Raw genomic sequence first — 21608 nt, forward strand, 5'->3', positions numbered from 1 at the left:
AAAAGACTTGTTTTGTTTTTATTACGGGCTCTATCTATTTAAGTGTTTAAATAAGATATACCATAGTTTAGAGTAAAGCTTTTTATGGATTATGATGAGATCATAATAGTGAGACCTAAAAGATGATAACTCTAAACTTAAATAGTTTCTGATCATAGGATTACTAACTGGTAATTAATAATCCGCAAAGATCGGTACATACTATGCTTGCTTCATTATGAAGGATGTCTGTTCTCATAGACATTTGTGTGGTTACACTATAGCTAGTATGTAGGTGCTTATTATAGAATAAGTTCACTGAACATGACTCGCACAGCTGAACAACTGATGGAGTTCACTCACGTGTCAGCAGTTGTTCACATAGTGATAGTTGTACAAGTATCCTTAGACTTGAGGTCATCATAGTCATCTTGTGTACACAGAACTATGCTTTGGTTTAGTTCTTAGTCTCCAGGGACAATTATTAGGGCTCTACTGGGTATAGGAATTTGTACACGAAGATAGTGTATGATCAATAAAGGATCTACCCCTTCCAGTGAAGGAAGCGAATGTTCAAGGCTGATCCACTTATGCTAGTTCAGGAATCTCTGGCCAGAGTGAATGAAATTAGAAAGGAGTTTCTAATTTGCATAGAACTACGCATAATAAATGGTAAGCAAGTGATTGAATTAGATAGGCTTGACACGAGATCCATGCCTTGTATTTAATCGGGACATTATAGGGTAGAAGGAGTTTATTGTACGGTAATTATTCACTGAATAGGTTCTTGTTATTCTAAGCAGTGAATTCATATTATCCGGATAGTCGCGATATGCTGAGAAGTATCCCTCACGATGTAGAATAAATGTGATTAATTAATTAATCATATTTAATAAATTAGAGAATTTATATAAATAATGATAAAATAGTTTTATTATTATTTATTTCTACTACCGGCTTAATATTGAACCTACAGGGTCACACCATAAAAAGAGAATGATTTAATGGTGGAGGAATTAATTAATAATGGCTAATAATTATATATTTATGAAATAAATAATTAATTGGCAAATTTAATAATTGATTAAATGAGATTTAATTGATTATAAATTAATTAAGAAAAGTTCTTAATATTATTAATTAAATGATTTAATTTTTGGAAATTAAATCAAGAGAGAGAATTATTTCTAAAGTATTTAGAAAAATGATTAATAATTAAAAGGTGTTTTAATTATTAATGAGAATAATAAATGGGATAATAATAATAATATTTATGGGAAAATTTCAGCTGAAAATTTTGCCTATAAATACACTATTATAAACCCTATTTTTATTCGAACCCAAAAACCCAAAAGTTTTAGAAAACCAAATTCTCTCCACCTCCTTCTCCTCTTTAACGTCGTTTTCTTGGTGGATACCGGTGGAGTGCTTCACGTTTGAGGAGCAGCTGCTAAGGATCTCCGAACGTTACTTTTGGATCGCATATTAAAGGTTAGTAATCGATCCCCTCGTTTTTACCACGATTTATATGCTTTTATTTGGATTTTATGTGTGTAAAAGTGTTTTACCATGCCTCCGCTGCGATTAAAATCCAACATCTACCAGGATTTTTTGTTGTGCATGATGTACGAACTCGAACTCTCTTACTATAATTACAAAGCCTGGTATCGTAGTCCCCTGTACTCGAAGCTTTCAATATTTGTGACATAGGGTTCCCAAAAGATGGAGTTTTTATAAGTTTTACTTGAGAAACCCTAATTTATAACCTTACATTGACAAAGATTTATACATATAGACTTGATTTATATTTTAATACAGTTATTATTAGGTTGATGTATATTTGATGGCCACGTAGGCTTCAACTATTATAGCCACGTAAGTGTCAAACTAATTTCTGTCGGGTCAACACATATGGGTTAACGGTCGTGTCATTACTATCAACTTAAGTGATACAAACGGGTCGCAAAAATGATTGATGAAGATTTTGATATGTGCCTCTTGGTTCATTGACCAATCTGAGATATAAATCGTTTCTCAAATGACACTCGACACATTATTGTTCCCTTGGATTCATATATGCACGAGATGTCTATTTCATTTAAGATAAAATATTCGATAATAATCTAACATCTGTTTTGAAAATTCTAACTTTTCTCGTGTTTCCAATATTTTAAAATGTCTCTAAAAATCATAAGATTTTGAAGAATTTATTAAAAAAAACTCTACAAAATCATCAAAACTCACAAGATTTTCTATAAACTTATTAAAATTTTCATTAAATTAAAATTAAAAACAATCATTTAAAATTCATGAATCATTATCGATCTCCAAAACCTAAATTGAATATGCTGTCAAATATTTATATTAGAAGTATAAAACATATATATTAGACTTAATTGCACTATGATGGCCTGAGTTATAATTTGTTAGCACAAAAATGGCTAAAATATAAAGTTAAGCGCCCGCATGACCAAACTTTAATATTTTTAACAACCGATTGCTTTCCGTCAGAATTCACTAACAGACGTTAACTCGCCAGGGGTATAACAGGATTAAAATATTGCAACGGCTACTTTCTGCACTATGGACCTGTGTCTATATATTACACATACAGTGAATTTCTAAACTTGAATAAGATAAAAAATACTCAAACACTTACAAATTACTAGCTTTCAGCAGAAAATCATGGCATATAAGTGTTACTGTGGAAATTGGGCCGTGGAAAGGATTGCTCGCACGGATGTAAATGCAGGTCGTAAGTTTGCTGGGTGTGGTCTAGGCAGTCGCGGCTATGGTTTTTTCAGGTGGGTGGATGGGTGCGTAAGGTATAGGAATCTGGTTATGGAAGTGGAGAGGGTGAAACTGGAGGCTAGAAGATGGAAGATCAGCTTTCTGTTTTTATTCTTGTTATTATGCTTTATGTTAGTTTGTAATATTCCTCATGTTGAAGATGTAAAACCAGATGTTTGATTAATGTTATTGTAGATGTGAATACTTGCAATTGTTAACTTATAGTTATGTGCACTAAAAGATAAACATACACACTTTTTATGAACACAGAAAAGGCTTGATTGATATCATTCCATTAGCATCATTCAAAATTTCGGTCATAGTATATGTTGGCCACAAAATAGCATATAGTAGCATCTAGTGACAAGTTTGTAAGGCTTGGAGCCATTAATTCTAGCTATTACATACGCCAACAACCATATGACTTGCAAAAATAGTGTCTTAAAACTGCACACCTATATCCCCAACAAAAAAGATCAAGTGCCATAAATATAGTCACCAATATTAGATCTAAAAACAAAGTTTCTTGTCAAGGCCAACAAAAAAACACAGAACAAAGATCACGTCTCTCATTAATTCATCTCTTTCTCTTTGGAGTTTCCTTCCTGGCCTGGTGAGCAAAGGCAGATGTTGAACTTGCTTGAGTGTCACCAGCTTGTCTATCATTCTCATGCTGATGCATCATCTCGGGGATGGTATTTTGATGTTGTTGCTGTTTCTACATAGGAAAATGCATTATAAGTAGGTTTGTGTTTAAATCTAATGTATTTAAGTTGATTTTAAGTAAGCCTTACCTTCTGTGCACAGGTCCTTGAATTATGCCCTGGTTGGTTGCATGTTTTGCACACACAAGTAGTCTTAGCAATATTAGGCAATGTCCCCTGTTCTGCAGCTTTTTTAATGGCATCATTTTTCTATAATTAGAATATAACAGACCATTAGGTTGTTGACTTATAACCATATAAGTACCATATATATGAATTACAAGATAAGTACCTTGGAAGGACAAGTCCTAGTGTTATGACCCCTTGCCTTACAGTAGGTACAATTAACAATTGTCCCAGTCTAGCTGAGTTTAGTGGCATCTTCAGGAATATCATTTCTGGTGTTTCTCTTTTTTTTGGTCTTCCTGCTGGTGTCTTTATAGCTGGAGGCAAAGGCCTTGGCTCAGAGGCTTGTTCCCAAAATTCAGGACTCACAATTGGCTCCAACAAACAGCTGTATAACTGTTTGAAAGAAACCAGTTTAATTTGGTCATTAGAGTGTAAAAAACAAATTCTATATGTAGCAAAAATAAAGGAAACTGTATGCAAGAAAATCTATCAATTACCTTCATGTACATGTCCTTGCTGTAGCATTCATGCATGTGATTCTCCCAAGGATCATGCCTAATGGCTATGCATGCACAAGCATGATAGCAAGGAATCCCAGTCAGATTCCATTTTCTGCAAGTGCAACTTTTTTTCTCTAAATCAACAACTAACTCATGGCCACCATCTGTACAAGTGACTAAGTATGTGGTGCCTCCAGACCAGGACACAACACAATTACCAGCATACAGTATTGACCTAGGACATTTAAAGATAGGACAACAGTTATACCTAACATTAATTTTAAATTTTAAATAAGCATTAAATTCTCATTTTTATCCCATCTATAGATTATGGTCTATATTGAGTGCATTCCATAATAGTAATCTTAATTTTGATGCAGGAAAGATACAAGATAGAGCCACATACTTGTCAAGTTTTTTTAGTGCACTAGGGCATATCACAGTGTCCCTGGCTGCTAATTTGTCTCTTCTAACTTGAATCTTCTTCATAACTGATTTATGCAGCTCCCTAAACATAGTGATGATAGGTAAGTCTCTGTACTTCCTGATACTGCTATTAAATACTTCACAGTGGTTGTTAACAAACATATCACTATGAACATTTGTTCTAAAAGCAGCTCTTATCCACTGTGTTTTGGGTTTTGCAATGAGCCAGTCATGACATTTTGGTGCAATCTGTGAACATAATTGAACAAGTTACAAGCAACTAAAACTGAACAGAATTGAACATAATTGAACATAATTGAACTTAATTGAAAAATGTATAAGGTACCTCCTTCATCCTGTTCATGTGGAGATTAAACTCCCAATCTGTTGATGCCCTAGCAGCTTTCCATAGAAGTTGTCTTAATGCTATGCCCTTGAACTCCTTATGCATATTTTGGTACAAATGCATAACACATAATATATGTTCTGCATTTGGTATATGGCCTTCAAAGCATTTATAAGCCCCTATCAAATAAGAAAAAACATATTAATATAGACATTTTTATAGAAGTGCAAGGTAATACATTTGCATATTTATGCACACACCTTCTGTCTGTTAGAGATGAAGGTCCACTCAGCATCAACTTGGATCTTCAAGTCATGAGTCAGTAATTCCAAGAACCATGTCCAAGATTCAGTGGTTTCTTATTCAACCACAGCCCATGCAATGGGGTACATGCCATCATTGGCATCTACCCCAACTGCAGCTAATAACTGGCCACCATAGGGTCCCTTGAGATGGCACCCATCTAGTCCAACAAGGTGCCTACAGAACTGGGTGAATGCCTTTTTTAGTGGGCCCAAATATACATACAATCTCATGAACCTACCCCTATCTGTCCCAGATACTGGATCTTCAGTAAGAACTTTAACTGTTGTCTCAGGAAGCACCCTTTTTAATTCATAAGCATTGTCCCACACCTGAGCATATTGTGCTGCAGCAGTCCCATTGATCTTGATCAGAGCTCTTTTCTTGGCTCTATACACTGCATACTTTGACACCTCACACTTCAAGTCATTAAAAATCTTCTTGTGGAATGTAGAAACAGGCCAACTAGCATCAGAATCACAGAAGTCGACATAAACCACATAACCTCCATTATATCTCTTAGGATTTTCCTCCATTTTACCATCATAAAATATTTTAATTGTAAAAAGCTCAGCATCTGAGAAATAAACCCATTTACTTAAATTAACTAGCTAATTTGGGATAACTAAATTACACTTAAAAAACACGAATAACTAACAATAAGTCATAAATTACACTTTACAACACTAGCAAATAAGATAATTAACACAGCATCAACATAATTCATAGTTATACAGTAAACAAAAAAGGACACTATAAAACACTAGGAAAATAACTAACAAAAAAGACATTGGTATCTTATTAAGCAAAACACTCAAATTATACATAAACATTACAAATCTTACTAAGCAAAACCCCCCACTATGATGACATCTTGTTAAAAAACCCCTAATTATACATAAACATCGCATGCAAATAGAGAAAAAGTACATACCTATATATTGTGGACATTGGTAGGGTTTGAATGCTTCTTCATCTTGCTTGGGCCTCAGTTTCCACGACATCTTGCTCCAATTTCGTCTTCACGGTTTCTACAGTTTAGTTAGTTTTAGGGTTTTGTGTGATCGATTTTTGGGGGGAATTAAGGTTTAGTTTAGGAGGGAGAGACAATAATAGAGGGGTTATATGAGTACAACGTTCAATTTTACATTTTTACCCCCAGTCAGTACTTTAAACTGTGAAGTTATATAACGTCCGTTATTGAGATTGACGGAATGCAATCGATGGTTAAAAAAATTTAAGTTGTGTCATGCGGGCGCTTAACTTTATATTTTAGCAATTTTTGTGCTAAAAAATTATAACTCAGGCCATCATAGTGCAATTAAGTCAACATATTATCTACATAACTATTTTTAAAAAATGCCACATAGATAATTATTTAAACACACAAAAGTAAAAAAATGCCACGTAGGCAGTAATTTAAACAGCCAGCCACTCTCCCGCAGCGCATATTAGCCAGTGAACACTTCACAAAGCTAAAATACGCGTTAAATGAAAACGTTTCCTATACAAACCCCTCTCCTGCTCAGAGACCCTCACATACAAATGACACTCTCATATAAATGCGCACAAACAGAAATGAAACTATAAAGTATCAGTACAAATAAAATATCCCCCTTTTCATAATCTCTCTCGTCTCTCTCTCTCTCTCTTTCTCTCTCTCTCGTCTTCGCAAAAATGGTGTCGACGAGGAGAAGTGGATCTCTCTCAAACAACAGCAACAAGAGATCGTCCTCGTCCGACGAGAAGCTTCCGTCGCCGAAACGCCAAAAGGTTTATTTTATTTCATTAATTTCTGTTTCATTTCTATTGATTTTATGTTTTCAATTGAAATTATGATTGAATTGTGGTGTTGATTTGATTGAATTTCAGGCCGATAAGGTTTCGAGCTCGGAGAAATCGACGGCTGTTGATGATTCTAAGGAACTAGCGTCGCCGGTGCAGGCGGATCCGCAGGAATGCGTTGCAGGTGATTCGAAAGTCGCTGCCAAAGAGGCGGTTAGCGAAGCTAAGCCTGATGTTGCTGCTGAAACATCTGTCGCCACACCGGTAGCTCCAGTAGCTCAAGGTAAGTCAGTCATTATATTTGCATGTTTAATTTTGTGATATATGTGTATGCATTTTTCGTTATTTTCGGAGTTTTTGTTTTAGTGGTACTTGTAGATAATCGAAGTGTGATATTTTGTATCATTTTTTATTGTTACTGGTGGATAATTGGATTGCTAAATATATAAGTGTTATTTGTGGATAATTGACATGTAAAGTTTGTTTTTGAAGTAATCTTGTTCTAATGTCATGTGGAGAGTTTCGGAGTTCTATGTTTTAGTGTTATTGGTTGATAACTGGAATGTAATTTTTTTTGAAGTGTCTCATGTTTTAATGTTACTTGTATATGATTGGAATGCTAAGTAAATATTTGAATTGTTTTATGTGTTAGGCGTTATTTGTTGGATTGATATTTAAATTTATATTTGAATGTATCGGCTTTATTGTTACTTGTGAATACTTGGAATGCTAAATTTACCTTTGAAGTGTTTTGTGTCTTACTGTTATTTGTGGATAATCGGAGTGCTGAATCTTATTTGGTCTACTTTTCTTTCATTTTAGAAGGTACTACACCAATTATAGTAGAGATGCCGAAGAGTTCCTTTACTTCGTGGAAACTGAATCAGTGTTCCACCATGAGTGCCCCTTGGTGTAGGCTTCTTACGCAAAATCAGCTGGTAATGTACCTGAACTGTAGACTCGTAATTGGCCTTTTATACACAGTAGAAGTTGATGTTTTTGTTTAATTATTTGATGATGTGTAACAGGGACATTATATACTCTTTTTCAACTATTTCTGGGAGATTTCTGTTTCTATTTGTCGTTATGAAGTGTTTGATTAAGTAAATGTTTTCTGCAGAACCCGACCATGAGTGTATATACAACAAACTTTTTAATTGGGACAAGCAATAATGCCAATCTTTTGCTGAACGATCATACGATAAGTGGAATTCTCTGTGCCATCAAGCTTACACAGGTATTTTCCTGAAGTATAAGCTAATAGCAAATCATTCATTTGCACGGTTAAGTTTACTTTGGGATTAGACTGTATCTTTCTCTATTCTGTATCATATGGTATTCTGAAGAATAAAGCATTGTGTATTGATCTAATTCTTTGTTGTTTATGAAATGATTAGCGTGGTAGCAGTGTTGTTGCCGTACTTGAAGGTAAGAACGGCAAGGGATTTTTTCAAATTAATGGAAAGACCATAAGGAAAAATGCTACTTGTGAGTTAAATTCGGGAGATGAGCTGGTCTTTGGTTTGCTGGGTGCGCATGCTTATGTATCCTTTTTCTTGTTGCTTAGGTGTTAGTTTATTTAATTTGTTGATGTGATCTCGGGGTCTCCAATCTCCCTACATTTAGTTGGTCCCATCTCTTATGCACTTCTGATTTCTTTAACATCTAACTTTATAGATTTTCCAGCAGCTAATGTGTGATGTAATTGTTAAAGCGCCATCATTAGTTGGTGGCACAAACTTCAAACTAATTCAAGCGGAAAAGCGCGAGGGAGATCTTTCAGCAGCTAGTGCTACTCTTCTTGCAAAATTGTCGAGCATGCGACAAGATATATCGCGGATAAGGTCTACAGCTCAGAATATTAGTAAAACATATCAAACAGCTGAGCTGCCCCCTTCTCCAGTTGTTCATGAAGATGAGTTTGATGCCCTTGAAGTAAACTCTTCTACAAATGCTGATAGTGATAGTGCTGTTGATATTGGAGCAACCGCAAAGATTATTTCTTCCGACTGCAACATGGACGGAGGCATAGAGACAAATATTGTAAGCTTTAATAGATTTTTAGGCTGTTAGTCAGATTCTAGCTATAAAATGTTTTGACTTTGGTCAACTGATCTCGTTTAGGTGACAGAAGAAAAAGATTTGATTAAGGATTCAATGCCTTCACATTCTTCTGCAACCTCTTTGAAATATGCAATTTTTAAAGATGATATATACAAAGGAATCCTTGATGGACGTGATGTTATGGTGACTTTTGACGACTTCCCATATTATTTAAGGTACCAAATCCATATGAATTTTTTTTATTTACTTACAGGTGATGGTAATTAATTCAAGTGAAAGGATTAATTGTTTAGTGAGATGTGTACGGAGTGGGAGGACCAGAAGTGTGTTTTTAAAATCTTTTAATAACTTGAAGATATCAAGTCTTGTATGTTTAAACAAGAACACCCTTTTCATGTAGCTTGACTGCTCGCTTGAGTGCAAGTGTGTCGGGTGGAGGGCTGAAGCTACAAAAGTAAAATGTTGGAATCAACTTCATAAGTATCAATGTGCAGCCGTCTTCATTTATAGATTTTCATGTATATAAGCAGCCCTTTATATATATATATATATATATACACACACATATTGCATTATAACTTGATTGTATTTGTAATGATATGTGTGAAGTTGGTCATGTATACAATGTAGGATTCAACTTCATATAGAGATTTTCATGTATGTCAGCAGAACTTTCATATGTATATATATTGCATCCGTTGTGAACCTAAAATTTGAGAGTAGGTATATCGGTTCATGTTTATTTTATGGTTGGGTAGTTGTCTGCGACTAGTAAGTCCGGAGCCATGACAGGTGGAACTAGAGTTATGCAGAGAGCAAATGGTTCTTTTTGCATCAATTATCAGTTACATGTTAGAACTCAATTACTTGATATATTCTAATGAGTTTTACGTAAGTACACAATGGATTGCAGCTTGATTTAAAAATACCTAGAACTGTTACTTCTGTCAAGTTCTGCAATATGAATGGGTTCGTACTACGTCTGTTAACCATAGTTGATAATTTGTATATGTGATGTAGAATTTGGTTTCTTGGTCTCCTCATTGCAGGTGACTGGTTATTATTATCTATTTTTTATTATATAGTTATGATGTTTGTGTTGCTTGGATGAGTGGTGAGTTCTATTGGAACCCTGAACTAATTAATTTTTTTGTTGCACTGCAGTGAGAATACAAAAGATGTACTTATTGCAGCTTCTTATATACACTTAAAGCACAAAGAACAAGTCAAATATACTGCTAAGCTTCCTACAATAAATCCTAGAATCTTGCTTTCTGGTCCTGCAGGTATTTGGCCCATCATTTTGCTGAACTTGTACCAAGTTGCTATATTTTTATTTATATCTTACAGTTGCTATGCTTTCTTTCTAGGATCTGAGATTTACCAGGAGATGTTGACAAAGGCACTTGCTAACTATTATGATGCCAAATTGCTCGTATTTGATAGCCACTCTATCTTAGGAGTATGTTTTTCCCTTTAGTAAATGAATAAGAAGTTTCTCAACTCTGGTCATCTTCATTTTTCTTCTATTTTAAGCTTGCATATCCAGCTTTTCAGGATTTAGGGATTCATCAACCTTTAAGCAAGTTTTACGTATCAAATCTGTTCTGAATTTCTCATTACACATTGATTTCTCTATTTTGGTATTTAAAAATGCTGGACAGTTTGAAGCTATAGGAACCCTTCATCACAAAATTAACTGAAGTTTTGTGTGAACATATAGTCATGCCAATAAGACTGAATATTGTAAGAAGTCACAGAACTGATTTTAAGTCTAATAGTTTTGTGCATTTAAAGAATCCGTTGTTCTTGTGCTACAGTAGGTTGTACCAGCGAAACATGTATATTAAGTCGATGAATATCTTTGTTTTAGGGTTTATCTGCCAAAGAAGCTGAACATCAGAAAGAAGATAAAAGTGTTGAGAAATTTAAAACCAATACCGAGCAAAATTGTGGAGCTTCTGTCGCTGCTCAGAGCATAGGGACTTCATCTGTCGAAGAGGATACCCCAAAAACGTCTAAAGTTCCTTCTACAAAAGGCCTGGAAACGCAAATAAAGATGAAGACCGAAACTATGCTCTCCCCTGCTGGAACATTAAAGAACCACGTATTTAAAGCAGGTATGCCCCTGTCCCATTTTACATTAAAAATTTGGTGAGTTATTCATGCCAATTTAAAGGACATCTTTAGTTTTCTTCTGGATTTAATACTTCAGGGAATTGTGTTTCATAGGTGACAGAGTTAGATTCATTGGTGCTGTCTCTGGGAGCCTATATGCTACACCATCTCATGCAAGGTACCATATGTTACTATCCGGGAAATGTTTATACAAATATGTTCTGTTCTCTGTATTTATGGTAGGAATGGCATGTTGTAGTTATGTCAGGTGTTCACTGTTGGTTCTGCTTTCTTCCAAATTTTTTAGTGGTTTTGCATGGACTGTGTTCAGGTCATATCTATTGTGAATTTTTTCTTGTATATAGAAATTATAAGGGGAATTCCTTTTTTGTGGGGCCCTTTGTACTTGGTTTTTGTTGTCATAATTCTTGTGCAGTGAAGTATTTTTAGTAGAAATGTGTTCAAGTAAACCTTAATATATTTTTAAATATACGAAAATTAGAAAACCTTTATATGAATAATAGGAAGCTCATAATTTCTAAGAATCTCAACTACAATTAACAGAAATTGAATAATATATATATAAATGACAATGAAAATTAATCAAAGTTTTATATATTTACTATATAAACTAAACTAAATTATATACTAGAAACTGTAGGAGTTCCTTGGTATTTCTTTTCCCTATCAACTAGGGCGGTGTTGCAACGTCATTTCTTGAAGATATTTGATTATTTTTTCATTATAATTATATTGAAACATGTACTTAGTTGTACTTCTGCTCATATTTACTGTCAATTAGATTGTTTATTGTCATGATGTGCGGGCGACTGCTTCACATTGATACATGGGAGGCTACTTTTTTGTATATTTGGGTAATATTTGTTATAGTTATCCTACCTATTTGGGCAATGCTGACAAAAAATTTCTACAATTGCATGAATTCAGTGTTTATCATTTTATTTCTCTTTGTGTGGGTGATCAAATATCAAATTTTATCTTTGTGCGACTCCTTATACTTCTTTTTTGTGTTTGCTAAATGATTCCTTGCACTTTGTGGCTATTATATGTACCCTAAGTCTCTTCTGCATACTATGCTCTAATCTTACATCAATCATCAGGGGTCCAACAACAGGATATAAAGGCAAGGTTGTATTACCCTTTGAAGACAATCCTTCGTCTAAAATTGGTGTAAGATTTGATAAACCTATTCCTGATGGCATCGATTTTGCTGGTTTGTGTGATAATGGTCATGGATACTTCTGCAATGGTAATTTTTGTTAGCTCTTTTAATTTCATTCCACTCAAATAAAACTGTTTTTCTTGAATAATTTACTCGTCTTTTTGTAGCCAAGGATCTTTATCTGGAAAGTACTAGCAAGGAAGATCTAAACAAATTACTTGTCACCACTTTGTTTGAGGTGTGGATAAATTTTCCGTACAATTCTACAAAATGTTAAAATTGTGTCATGCTTTCACTACTTAAATTATCTATTTACTGAATTAGGCCGTATTTAGCGAGAGCAGGAGTTCTCCTTTGATCTTGTTCATTAAAGATGTGGAAAAGTCTGTGATAGGAAACGCCGACACATATTCATTATGCAGGAACAAACTTGAAAGGCTTCCCGATAATGTTATCGTGATTGGTTCACAAACAAATGGGGACAATCGCAAGGAAAAGGTAAGCTCTGCGCAAGGTTGCTTCGGTAGTTCTAGATTTAAGATGAAGGCTATGAGGGGTGAAGTGTTTGGTTTTACATATATATGTATCTTATGGCCGTTTGTATGGGTTTAAATTGAATTGTGAAGGCTTTGAAGTGTGGTGTGTATATCCGTGTTGTGCAAGTTGAAGATTTTTTTTGTTAATTCTACCTGATGATTGGTCATCTTAATATTAACAAGTTGAGATTAGTTGTTCTTTGTAGTTTCAAACAGTAGAATAAATTGGCAAATAAATAAAAAAGTGCAATTAAAGATGGCCTGAAGTAAAAACCAAGTTTTCATGCGCGTTCTAGACTTCTAGTAAAGTGAGATTTTTAACTAAAAATAAATTTTATTAAATCGCCGTGTCATCTCTTATTATTGATTAAAAAGGTCTCTTATCTTTTTAGTCTCATCTATGCCAACTAAGATTTGAGGCTGATTTGCTTACAACAGGTTCTTAATTTGGTTGTGCCCTGTGATAGTTATTTTGAAGAAAAAAAAAGTTACCTTTACTATTTTGTCAGCTGCATGATGTTTTGTATAATGAATTAAACCTGGTTATTGTGCAGTCCCATCCTGGTGGTTTACTTTTTACTAAATTTGGCAGCCATCACTCTGCTCTGCTTGACTTGGCTTTTCCGGTAATAGATACTTTACTTTTTCTGGCAACTTCTACAGTTTTAAGCCTTGTTTTTTAGTTATGTAACTGTTGATATGCATTGTTGAATAAGCATGCAGCAAATATATTCAGAAAATTATGCCATCAACTGGTCGCGAAATCAAGCAACGCCAGGCCGGTTTAGCATTCGTTAGAAACACACTTATTTAAGATATTAACTACTCGCCTTCTTCCCGAGTAAAGAAAAGGTGCTAAGACACTGTGATCATTCATTCTATTTTTCACGCAGTTTTAGCAGCTCTTCCGCTTCCAGGATAAATTCTCCCGTTTGTGCCTCATAAAAAGAACTAGCAGGTTGATGAATCATTACCCTGATGGTATAACAAAAGAGGGGTTCCTCTATTTTGCATGATGAATAGAAAAGAAAGATAAAGAATAAAAAGAAAAAAAAAGATAGAATTGAACAACCACAACCGTACGGGCATCTTTTATCGGGATCTAGCCCTTATGTCCACTGAAAAGCAATCCTTTTCTGCTTCCCAACGACTATGACTCTCGCTGACAGGATTGTGAGACCACACCACTGGAACAAGGAAGAGGGCCCCCTCCCTGATTGAACGAGCTCAGATCAATCTTCCCTGTCTGTGGTTGAGTCAGACAAGAGAAAAGGCGCAATCTCAGACGACATGGAGATAAGGGAAGAACCAAGATCGAGGAAACTGGAAAGGCTAGCCTTCGCTCCTTTTCCATAATAGAGAATAGGGCATGGAAGCTTTCTGCTATGAGTATTAGAGGATAGTTTTGACTGCAAGGGAGGCAGGGGGATTACGCGACTTACAACTAACTTCCTTAACCCCGAAATAGCAACTTGGTTATAGCTGACAGAAAGTAGAAAGACGAAAACAAAAGGAAAAAGCTAGACTGCTGCCTTTGTCTCTGTCTCTGTTTGTTCGAAAGCAAGAGTTTCCCCCCCAACTATGTTTCAATCCTTTTTCAAAACAAAACAAAATGGATCTAATTAGAGAAGTTCTCATTCGATGCTGAAAGTTTACTTCGAAAGAAAGGACTATTATGACCTCACTTAGAATTTCGTAGAGAAAGAACACTTTCCTCAATCGTATGAGAGGGAATAAGAGCTAGAACCGCTAGGAACGAGACTACCGATTCTATCTCCCCTCAGTTGATGTAGTTGCTTGTCGTTTTCGTAGTTGCTATTCTTTCTTTTTTGAATAAATATTGGGTTGGTGTTCAGTGTACCGCTTGTGTAGCCTATGCGAAGCAAGCCTACATAGGGTACAAGATCGAAAAGAATGCATTGGATGGATGCCCGGGCATTGAGAAGGAAGGACGCTTTCAGAGGCGAGAACTTGTATATAGAAGGATTTCCCGCGGCGCAGCAGTTCTTCCATACCAACTTAGCTGCCCGGCGCTGCTATTGGCATAACAACCGGTACACCATAGGTTGGCCCAACCCAGTCCTCTCGTACTAGGGTTGGCTCCTCGCAGTTCTCCCATATGGTCACTGGGCCTGATTAGTAGTTTGATTGGGTTTCACTCTGGCACATGAATCAATTTTAGTCTCAAAGTTAACCCTGTGGCTCCAGGAGTTATTTACATCTGTTGAATATGAACCCGCCATGGAATTTAGTTTAGAACTTATTGTTGGTGACAGGCTCACATCAGTAGGCACACACAAATTTCAACATTTAATAGTAACATTCAGAATTTATCTCATTAAGTGTAAATTAAACTCTGTACGTGGAACCTTTCAAATGTTAATGTTTTAAAATTTTTGTATATAAACCTTACATTTAATGACATATCTTTGCAAACATGTGAAACGTGTCTAGAGGATTTACTCTTACTAGACTTGTTTTTTCTTTCCATTGCTCCACACTTATATGTTGAAGATCTTAAATTAGACTTTGTTGTTCACAGGATAGTTTTGGACGGATGCATGATAAAGGGAAGGAGGTTGCTAAAGCAACTAAAAACCTTACAAGACTCCTTCCTAATAAAGTTACTATTCACATGCCTCAGGTTTGTGCTTCCATTGCCTTACCTCACCTGCCTTCTTCAAGATTCAGTATTTGACTATAATTATGCATCATTCCAGGATGAGTCTCTCCTTGTGAATTGGAAGCGGCAGTTAGACCGTGATTCCGAAACCCTTCAAATGAAAGGAAATTTGAACTGCCTACGCACTGTAAGTATATATTACTAACTAGTATTATGCTACCCAGTTTTTGTAAGATGTACCTGTTTCACATTGTGGTTCCAAGAGTATGATACCAAACTATACAGACATTACACACTTATGCCCTTCCATGTGCTTTTTCTTAATAATTATAGCAAGCTAATCTGAATATTGAATGGCCGTATTTAAAGGCCTCTATAGTTTGTGACTTTTTGCATATGGTAAGAAAAATTCATATCTTTGTGGTTTCAGAATTGCAAAAGAGTACATTAATTCACTTGTAAACCTATGTCAACTAATTTAGATTTGCAGTAGTCCATAAAGGTAGCTTTTGGAGTGGGTTCCACTCATCATTGAAAGACTCGAGGCAGGTAACAGTGGCTCTATAGTTGGCTGAGGTATTTTGAGAAAAAACGACATAAGAAAGATATAATAGAAGGTAGGCATCATCCCGAGATTACGAATGTGCTAAAACTTTAACACTTGGTCCATTGAGAGTAGAGTTCTCAGTCTAGCTAATGGAAGTCTATGACGGGCCTCAGCTAGTGAGTTGTTCTCCTTTGTTGGGAGTGTCAAGTCATTAGAATGAAAATATGTTACCTCCACTAGGAGGTTTATTAAAAGTTAGAGGGTATTACTCTCTGGCTAGGAAGCAGGGATTCTTCGGTCACCCAACGAATCCCCGTATTTTCACGCACCCCCGTATCGGATACTCGGATTCTTGGGGATATTCCGATATTCAAAATTCTCAAAAATTCTCAACTAAAATACATATTTTTTAATATTTATACTACATATATAAGTAATTTTAGTTTAAATTCACGTTTTATAGATGCTTACATGATGTATTTGATGCAATTTGCATAAAACTATTAGTTTTGTTAATAGATTTCATAATATATTTATAATAAATATATGTACCTTATCCCCACACCCGAATCCCCATATTATTTTATTTACCGAATCAATGTATCCCCGCACTACGCACCCTTATCCCCGCACCCGTATCCTTGCTTCTTAGCTTTCTGGGAAAGAACCTTCATAGTCCTTACATAACTTTACAGAGTCGATAGACGGTAGGTTTCAAAAATTCAACAAGAGGTACGCATAGTTCTGCTCACACTACAACTAAATCGTTTCTTGCCAAAGCTTTCTATCGAGTAACAAGCTCTTCCAAAACCTAAAGGTGTTAGGAGGAACCCCTAATTGGATCATATTTTTTTATTCAACGATTTTTCCATCCACTGATTCTAGACTGGAGGTACCTTCGACAGAAAAATCTGTCATTGATTTTACCAGTCTTCGTTTTGTTTGGAAGCGATAATTGATGCAGGCATGCAAATCAAAAATGAAATTAGAAAAATATTAATTTCACTAGATAATTGAATACAACTTTTATGGGGAAACAGAATGTCTAATTATAAGATGTGAAAACATAATCATCTTATATTAAGTATAAACAGGGATAGAAAACCCTACAAGACTAAAGCCTAGAATATACATAACACTACCTGTCAACCAAAACAATATGTGGTCCAGTAGTGATAACAACAAAAAAATAGGCAGCTGATCTGTAACAACAACTTTAAGCCGTGGACTAAAGGCATCTGCATCTTCACTATACCAAATAAACCAGAATCCCTCCTGCACTCTTCATTTGTGGGGGGGGGGTTGGTTATCTCATCTTATACCGAAACCTAGTTGAAGTGAAGGAGATATGTTGTTTGTAAGAAGTAGAAATCCAAAACACTTCCTCACATACAGGCAATGCAACAACGTGCACTTTCCCGTGAGGCCTTGACCTTTATTCTTAAAGTGACAAAGTACCTCTCTAGGAAAAATGTGTTCAGAATTATTGATCGAGGGGATTTGGGAACTCAACATAAGCATGCAGTGACTGTTGCTCTTTCTCCTTTTTTTGGTGTAAAGGGTAATCTCTGTTACCCCAACTCTTTATTTTGCCTCAAATACCGGTTAAGACACTCCTTGCCTGGACATGGGCACATACAGTAGAACACTAATATTAGGCCAAAAACATGTACATCTTTCTAAATATTGTCGAGTCCGACAGTTGGGAACAGATCCATTTTGGACACATCCAGCTGAGTCCGCGAAAGAAAGAGGGTAATTTGGTGAATCTTATTAGACATAGGCAGAGCAGCAGTAACGTAACACTAGTAAGACATTGTCAGGAAACCAAAAGCATCACCTTTACATTGACCATGCTGTATAACTGAACCAAATTTACATGGATGCTTTCTCCAGCCTCGTTATATGCTTAATATTATGAATTATGTTCCAAATTTTATAGTTTTGTATGATCCATGACTAATAAGCCAATTGCTTTCTAACTATTTAAGAAATTATAAATAACCTTTCACTTGTTTATGTAATTTTTAGGTGCTTCATCGTTGTGGGTTGGAATGTGATACACTTGAAACACTATGCATCACAGAACAGTCACTTACAAATGAGAGTAAGTTTTCTGCTACTCTGAGGATCAGTTTCTGCTCAAAGTTAGAAAATTTGTTATCTGCTCTCTTATATTATGTTAATATCAAGTAGTTGACTTCAATAATGAGTTTATATATTATGAAGGTGCTGAGAAGGTTGTGGGATGGGCTTTGAGCCATCACTTAATGCAAAATTTTAAAGCTGAACCTGCTGCGAGGCTCATTTTGTCAGGTGATAGGTAATGAAATGTCAAACTTCTTCAGATTTTAATGTTATATACATGATGTTATATTAACAGTAGAAACATCATCTTGTATGTGTCAGCATTCAATATGGAATTGGAATTCTTCAGTCTATTCAGAATGAATCCAAGAACTTGAAGAAGTCACTTAAGGTTACTATTCTACTTTGTCAAACTTATCATATTTTAATATTCCATATGAAGTAATTGAGTTTCTTGACATATTAGGATGTTGTAACTGAGAATGAGTTTGAGAAAAAACTTCTAGCCGAGGTCATCCCGCCTAATGATATTGGTGTAACATTTGAGGATATTGGAGCTCTGGAAAATGTTAAAGATACATTAAAGGAGTTGGTGATGCTCCCGCTACAGAGGCCTGAGCTTTTCTGCAAGGGTCAATTAACCAAGGTTACTTGCATTAGTACTTTATATTTCATATTAAGAAAGCATAGAGCTGTATGGATACAAACATTTTTGTGCATGCTTAAGTTTATATGCATCTAGCTGTTGGTTCATTGTATTAATCTTATCTGTAGAAATTTTGTAATATTTTGTATCTACTAAATTAATTAATATTATATAATTCATTTTTACAAAATTTATGACCTGGTTTGGCCTTGCGCTTCAACAAAAATATGAAGGTTGATGGATATATGTAGTTGTTTGTTTGATTGATGTTCTCAACTTTCTCATTAGTTTATATGTGAATCAAAAGTATTTTTTAGTCATTAACACCGCATGTCCGAGCCTAACCTAAAATAGGTTTATTATTTATCAGCTGTTACTCCTTAAGATCCTAATTTTTTTTTAGTAATGTATGGGTAAATAAACTTGGTCTTCTCCACTCTGCATGCTTCAGTCTTTCCAGACCATGGCAGTATATCTGGAGATCTCCTTTCAAGAATATAAACGACAGTTATATCTGCAAATTTGTGAATGATATAAAATAATTTTTTATCTGCTTCAACCGTTGTAACATTTTTCTGTTGCATCAAGTGAAGGATGTACTTTTTAATCAGAAGTAAAATCAAGTGAAGGATGTACTTTTTAATCAGAAGTAAAATCTTACTGTTCTTGCTTTACTCTCAGCCTTGCAAGGGTATACTTCTATTTGGGCCTCCTGGAACAGGAAAAACTATGCTAGCAAAGGCCGTGGCTACCGAAGCTGGTGCAAACTTTATCAATATATCCATGTCAAGCATTACTTCCAAGGTTTAGTTCAGTTATGGCTTCTATTACTTTTTTTTTAATGATCTTCACCTACCAAAGTATAATATACTCTAATGTTTTTAAATGTAGTGGTTTGGTGAAGGCGAGAAGTACGTGAAAGCTGTGTTTACTTTAGCCAGTAAAATTGCTCCGAGTGTTGTATTTGTAGATGAAGTACGCTTCTCAAAACTATTGTCAGCATTATTTTGAAGCTAATTATTTTGACTTACTAAACTCAGCCTAACTCTTCTTCTTAAGGTTGATAGCATGTTGGGTCGAAGGGAAAATCCCGGGGAACATGAGGCTATGAGGAAGATGAAGAATGAGTTTATGGTAAATTGGGATGGCTTGCGGACAAAAGATACAGAACGAGTTTTGGTGCTAGCAGTTACAAACAGGCCTTTTGATCTTGATGAGGCTGTTATAAGAAGGCTTCCACGAAGGTATTATCTGTTATGTATTCTCAGAAATTAGTTGTGTAGTATGATATGAATTTTGTCACTTACAATTCTGTAATATTATATGTTTTGCAGGTTGATGGTTGATCTGCCGGATGCCTCTAATAGAGCAAAAATTTTGAAGGTTATACTAGCACAAGAAGACCTGTCTGCTGATGTTGATCTGGATTCAGTTGCTAACATGGCTGACGGGTATTCTGGAAGTGACCTTAAGGTTGTATTTTGCATGTAGAAAGTAGAAACCATTAAATTTTCGGTATTTGTAAAGAAATGTGACTCTTACATCAATCATCAATGGTGCAGAATCTGTGTGTGACTGCTGCACATCGCCCAATCAGAGAGCTTCTGGAAAAGGAGAAAAAGGTATTAAGTACTAAAGCTTATGACCGTACAAACTGGATTTTTTTTGAAGTATTGGAATATAGCCTCTGTTTAACTGTGTACATAGCCAACTCTCATCATTTGTAATTGATGACAGGAGCAATCTGCTGCTCATGCAGAAGGTAAACCTACTCCAGCTCTCAGTAGTAGTGCAGACATCCGTCCTTTAAACATGGACGACTTTAAGAACGCACATGAACAGGTAAGAGTATAGCATATGAGTAGTATTGTTGTTTTGGCTGTTCTATTAAACTAAACTGTTCTTTCGATTGTCTCAGGTTTGTGCCAGTGTTTCATCAGAGTCTCAAAACATGACCGAGCTTCAACAATGGAATGAAATGTATGGTGAAGGGGGTTCTAGAAGGAAGAAAGCTCTCAGTTACTTTATGTAGAGGCTCTTATCTGTGCAAAGTATTGACTTCCCTACACCATTTCCATCTGCTCGGGCAAAAATCTGCTCTCTATTGTCGTGAAGCCATTTTGGTATGTACAATTAAGTATACGTCAGTAGAATTTAGAGATAGTAACCTCTATAAGTTAGCCTCGAGATGGTTGGTATGAAGGTAGAGGGTAGTCGTTCCCCCATTAACTCGGGAATGTCTGTTCTTAACTTAGTTTTGTTTCCCCGTCTCTTGGAACTAAACCACGAGGACTCATTATTATGTTTAAGGTATTAAGGAAAAAAAAAAAGGAAGCAGCGCTCTTCGTTTATAATTTAGTATCATTTTTTTGGTGATCACAATGATAAATATGTGTAATCTGTCTAGAATGCCCAAATCATATCGATATTTATATGCTCACAACTTCTCTGTACTTTTACTTGTTATTTTTGTTTCTGCGTGTTGTGTAAAAACCTTCTCTGAACTGATTTTATCTGGTCGTTTAATAATCCGCCACTAACGCCAGACTCTGGACTTGTAATAAGTAAATCGTTTTTTAAAATGACTGTATCCGAAAGCTATCTTATTTGAAGTACTTTGTTATGAGATTAATATTTCTTTTTGAAAAATATATTAACCAAACAATAGCTTTAAATTTAAATATAAAGACAAAAAATGAATATTTGATTTTTTTTATATGTTTAACACTTCTTAAAGTTACACGTAAAATGGCGAACAGTTTTGGTTCATTACTGTTGTGGTGTAATTGCCGCCTCAATATTCTCAAATCAGACTGGGTTTGCAAATCAATTAATCACAGC

The 21608-nt window shown here is 35.3% G+C and overlaps 2 protein-coding genes across 3 annotated transcripts; one reads left to right on the forward strand and one right to left on the reverse strand.

Moving 5' to 3' along the window:
• Nucleotides 1-3050: 3050 nt before the first annotated feature.
• Nucleotides 3051-5748, reverse strand: LOC141716619 (uncharacterized). 2 transcript variants are annotated; one of them, XM_074518806.1, is made up of 7 exons: nucleotides 5135-5748; nucleotides 4875-5053; nucleotides 4509-4777; nucleotides 4100-4337; nucleotides 3766-3995; nucleotides 3564-3683; nucleotides 3051-3481 (listed from the first exon to the last, which is right to left on the reverse strand). In XM_074518806.1, the coding sequence occupies exons 2-7, from the start codon at nucleotides 4995-4997 to the stop codon at nucleotides 3451-3453; spliced, it is 1011 nt and encodes a 336-aa protein (XP_074374907.1). In that variant the 5' UTR covers nucleotides 4998-5053; nucleotides 5135-5748; the 3' UTR covers nucleotides 3051-3450. The 2 variants fall into 2 exon arrangements, with proteins under 2 accessions (XP_074374907.1, XP_074374906.1); XM_074518805.1 differs by having other exon boundaries at nucleotides 3051-3487.
• Nucleotides 5749-6725: 977 nt separating this feature from the next.
• Nucleotides 6726-21125, forward strand: LOC141717601 (uncharacterized). Its single transcript, XM_074519749.1, has 28 exons — nucleotides 6726-6950; nucleotides 7050-7245; nucleotides 7785-7900; nucleotides 8083-8199; nucleotides 8360-8506; nucleotides 8640-9005; nucleotides 9087-9241; nucleotides 10191-10312; nucleotides 10397-10488; nucleotides 10900-11146; nucleotides 11259-11322; nucleotides 12266-12414; nucleotides 12495-12565; nucleotides 12652-12825; nucleotides 13418-13489; nucleotides 15406-15507; nucleotides 15584-15673; nucleotides 18065-18140; nucleotides 18263-18356; nucleotides 18443-18512; nucleotides 18588-18767; nucleotides 19449-19571; nucleotides 19659-19742; nucleotides 19827-20011; nucleotides 20102-20240; nucleotides 20330-20389; nucleotides 20505-20609; nucleotides 20686-21125. Exons 1-28 carry the CDS (start codon nucleotides 6855-6857, stop codon nucleotides 20797-20799), a joined length of 3606 nt encoding a protein of 1201 aa, XP_074375850.1. The 5' UTR covers nucleotides 6726-6854; the 3' UTR covers nucleotides 20800-21125.
• The last annotated feature ends 483 nt before the right edge of the window (nucleotides 21126-21608 follow it).

The sequence above is a fragment of the Apium graveolens genome, chromosome 4 (genome assembly GCF_009905375.1).
Source record: "Apium graveolens cultivar Ventura chromosome 4, ASM990537v1, whole genome shotgun sequence".
NCBI lineage: Eukaryota > Viridiplantae > Streptophyta > Magnoliopsida > Apiales > Apiaceae > Apium > Apium graveolens.

Coding starts and splice junctions, on each gene's coding strand:
- LOC141717601 (XM_074519749.1), top strand. CDS start 6,855: ATGGTGTCGACGAGGAGAAGTGGATCTCTCTCAAACAACAGCAACAAG. Junction 9,242..10,190: donor GACTTCCCATATTATTTAAG/GTACCAAATCCA, acceptor GTTGCACTGCAG/TGAGAATACAAAAGATGTAC. Junction 20,012..20,101: donor ATAAGAAGGCTTCCACGAAG/GTATTATCTGTT, acceptor TATGTTTTGCAG/GTTGATGGTTGATCTGCCGG.
- LOC141716619 (XM_074518805.1), bottom strand. CDS start 4,997: ATGCATTTGTACCAAAATATGCATAAGGAGTTCAAGGGCATAGCATTA. Junction 3,996..4,099: donor GCAAGGACATGTACATGAAG/GTAATTGATAGA, acceptor TCTTTCAAACAG/TTATACAGCTGTTTGTTGGA. Junction 3,488..3,563: donor CAAGGACCTGTGCACAGAAG/GTAAGGCTTACT, acceptor TTTCCTATGTAG/AAACAGCAACAACATCAAAA.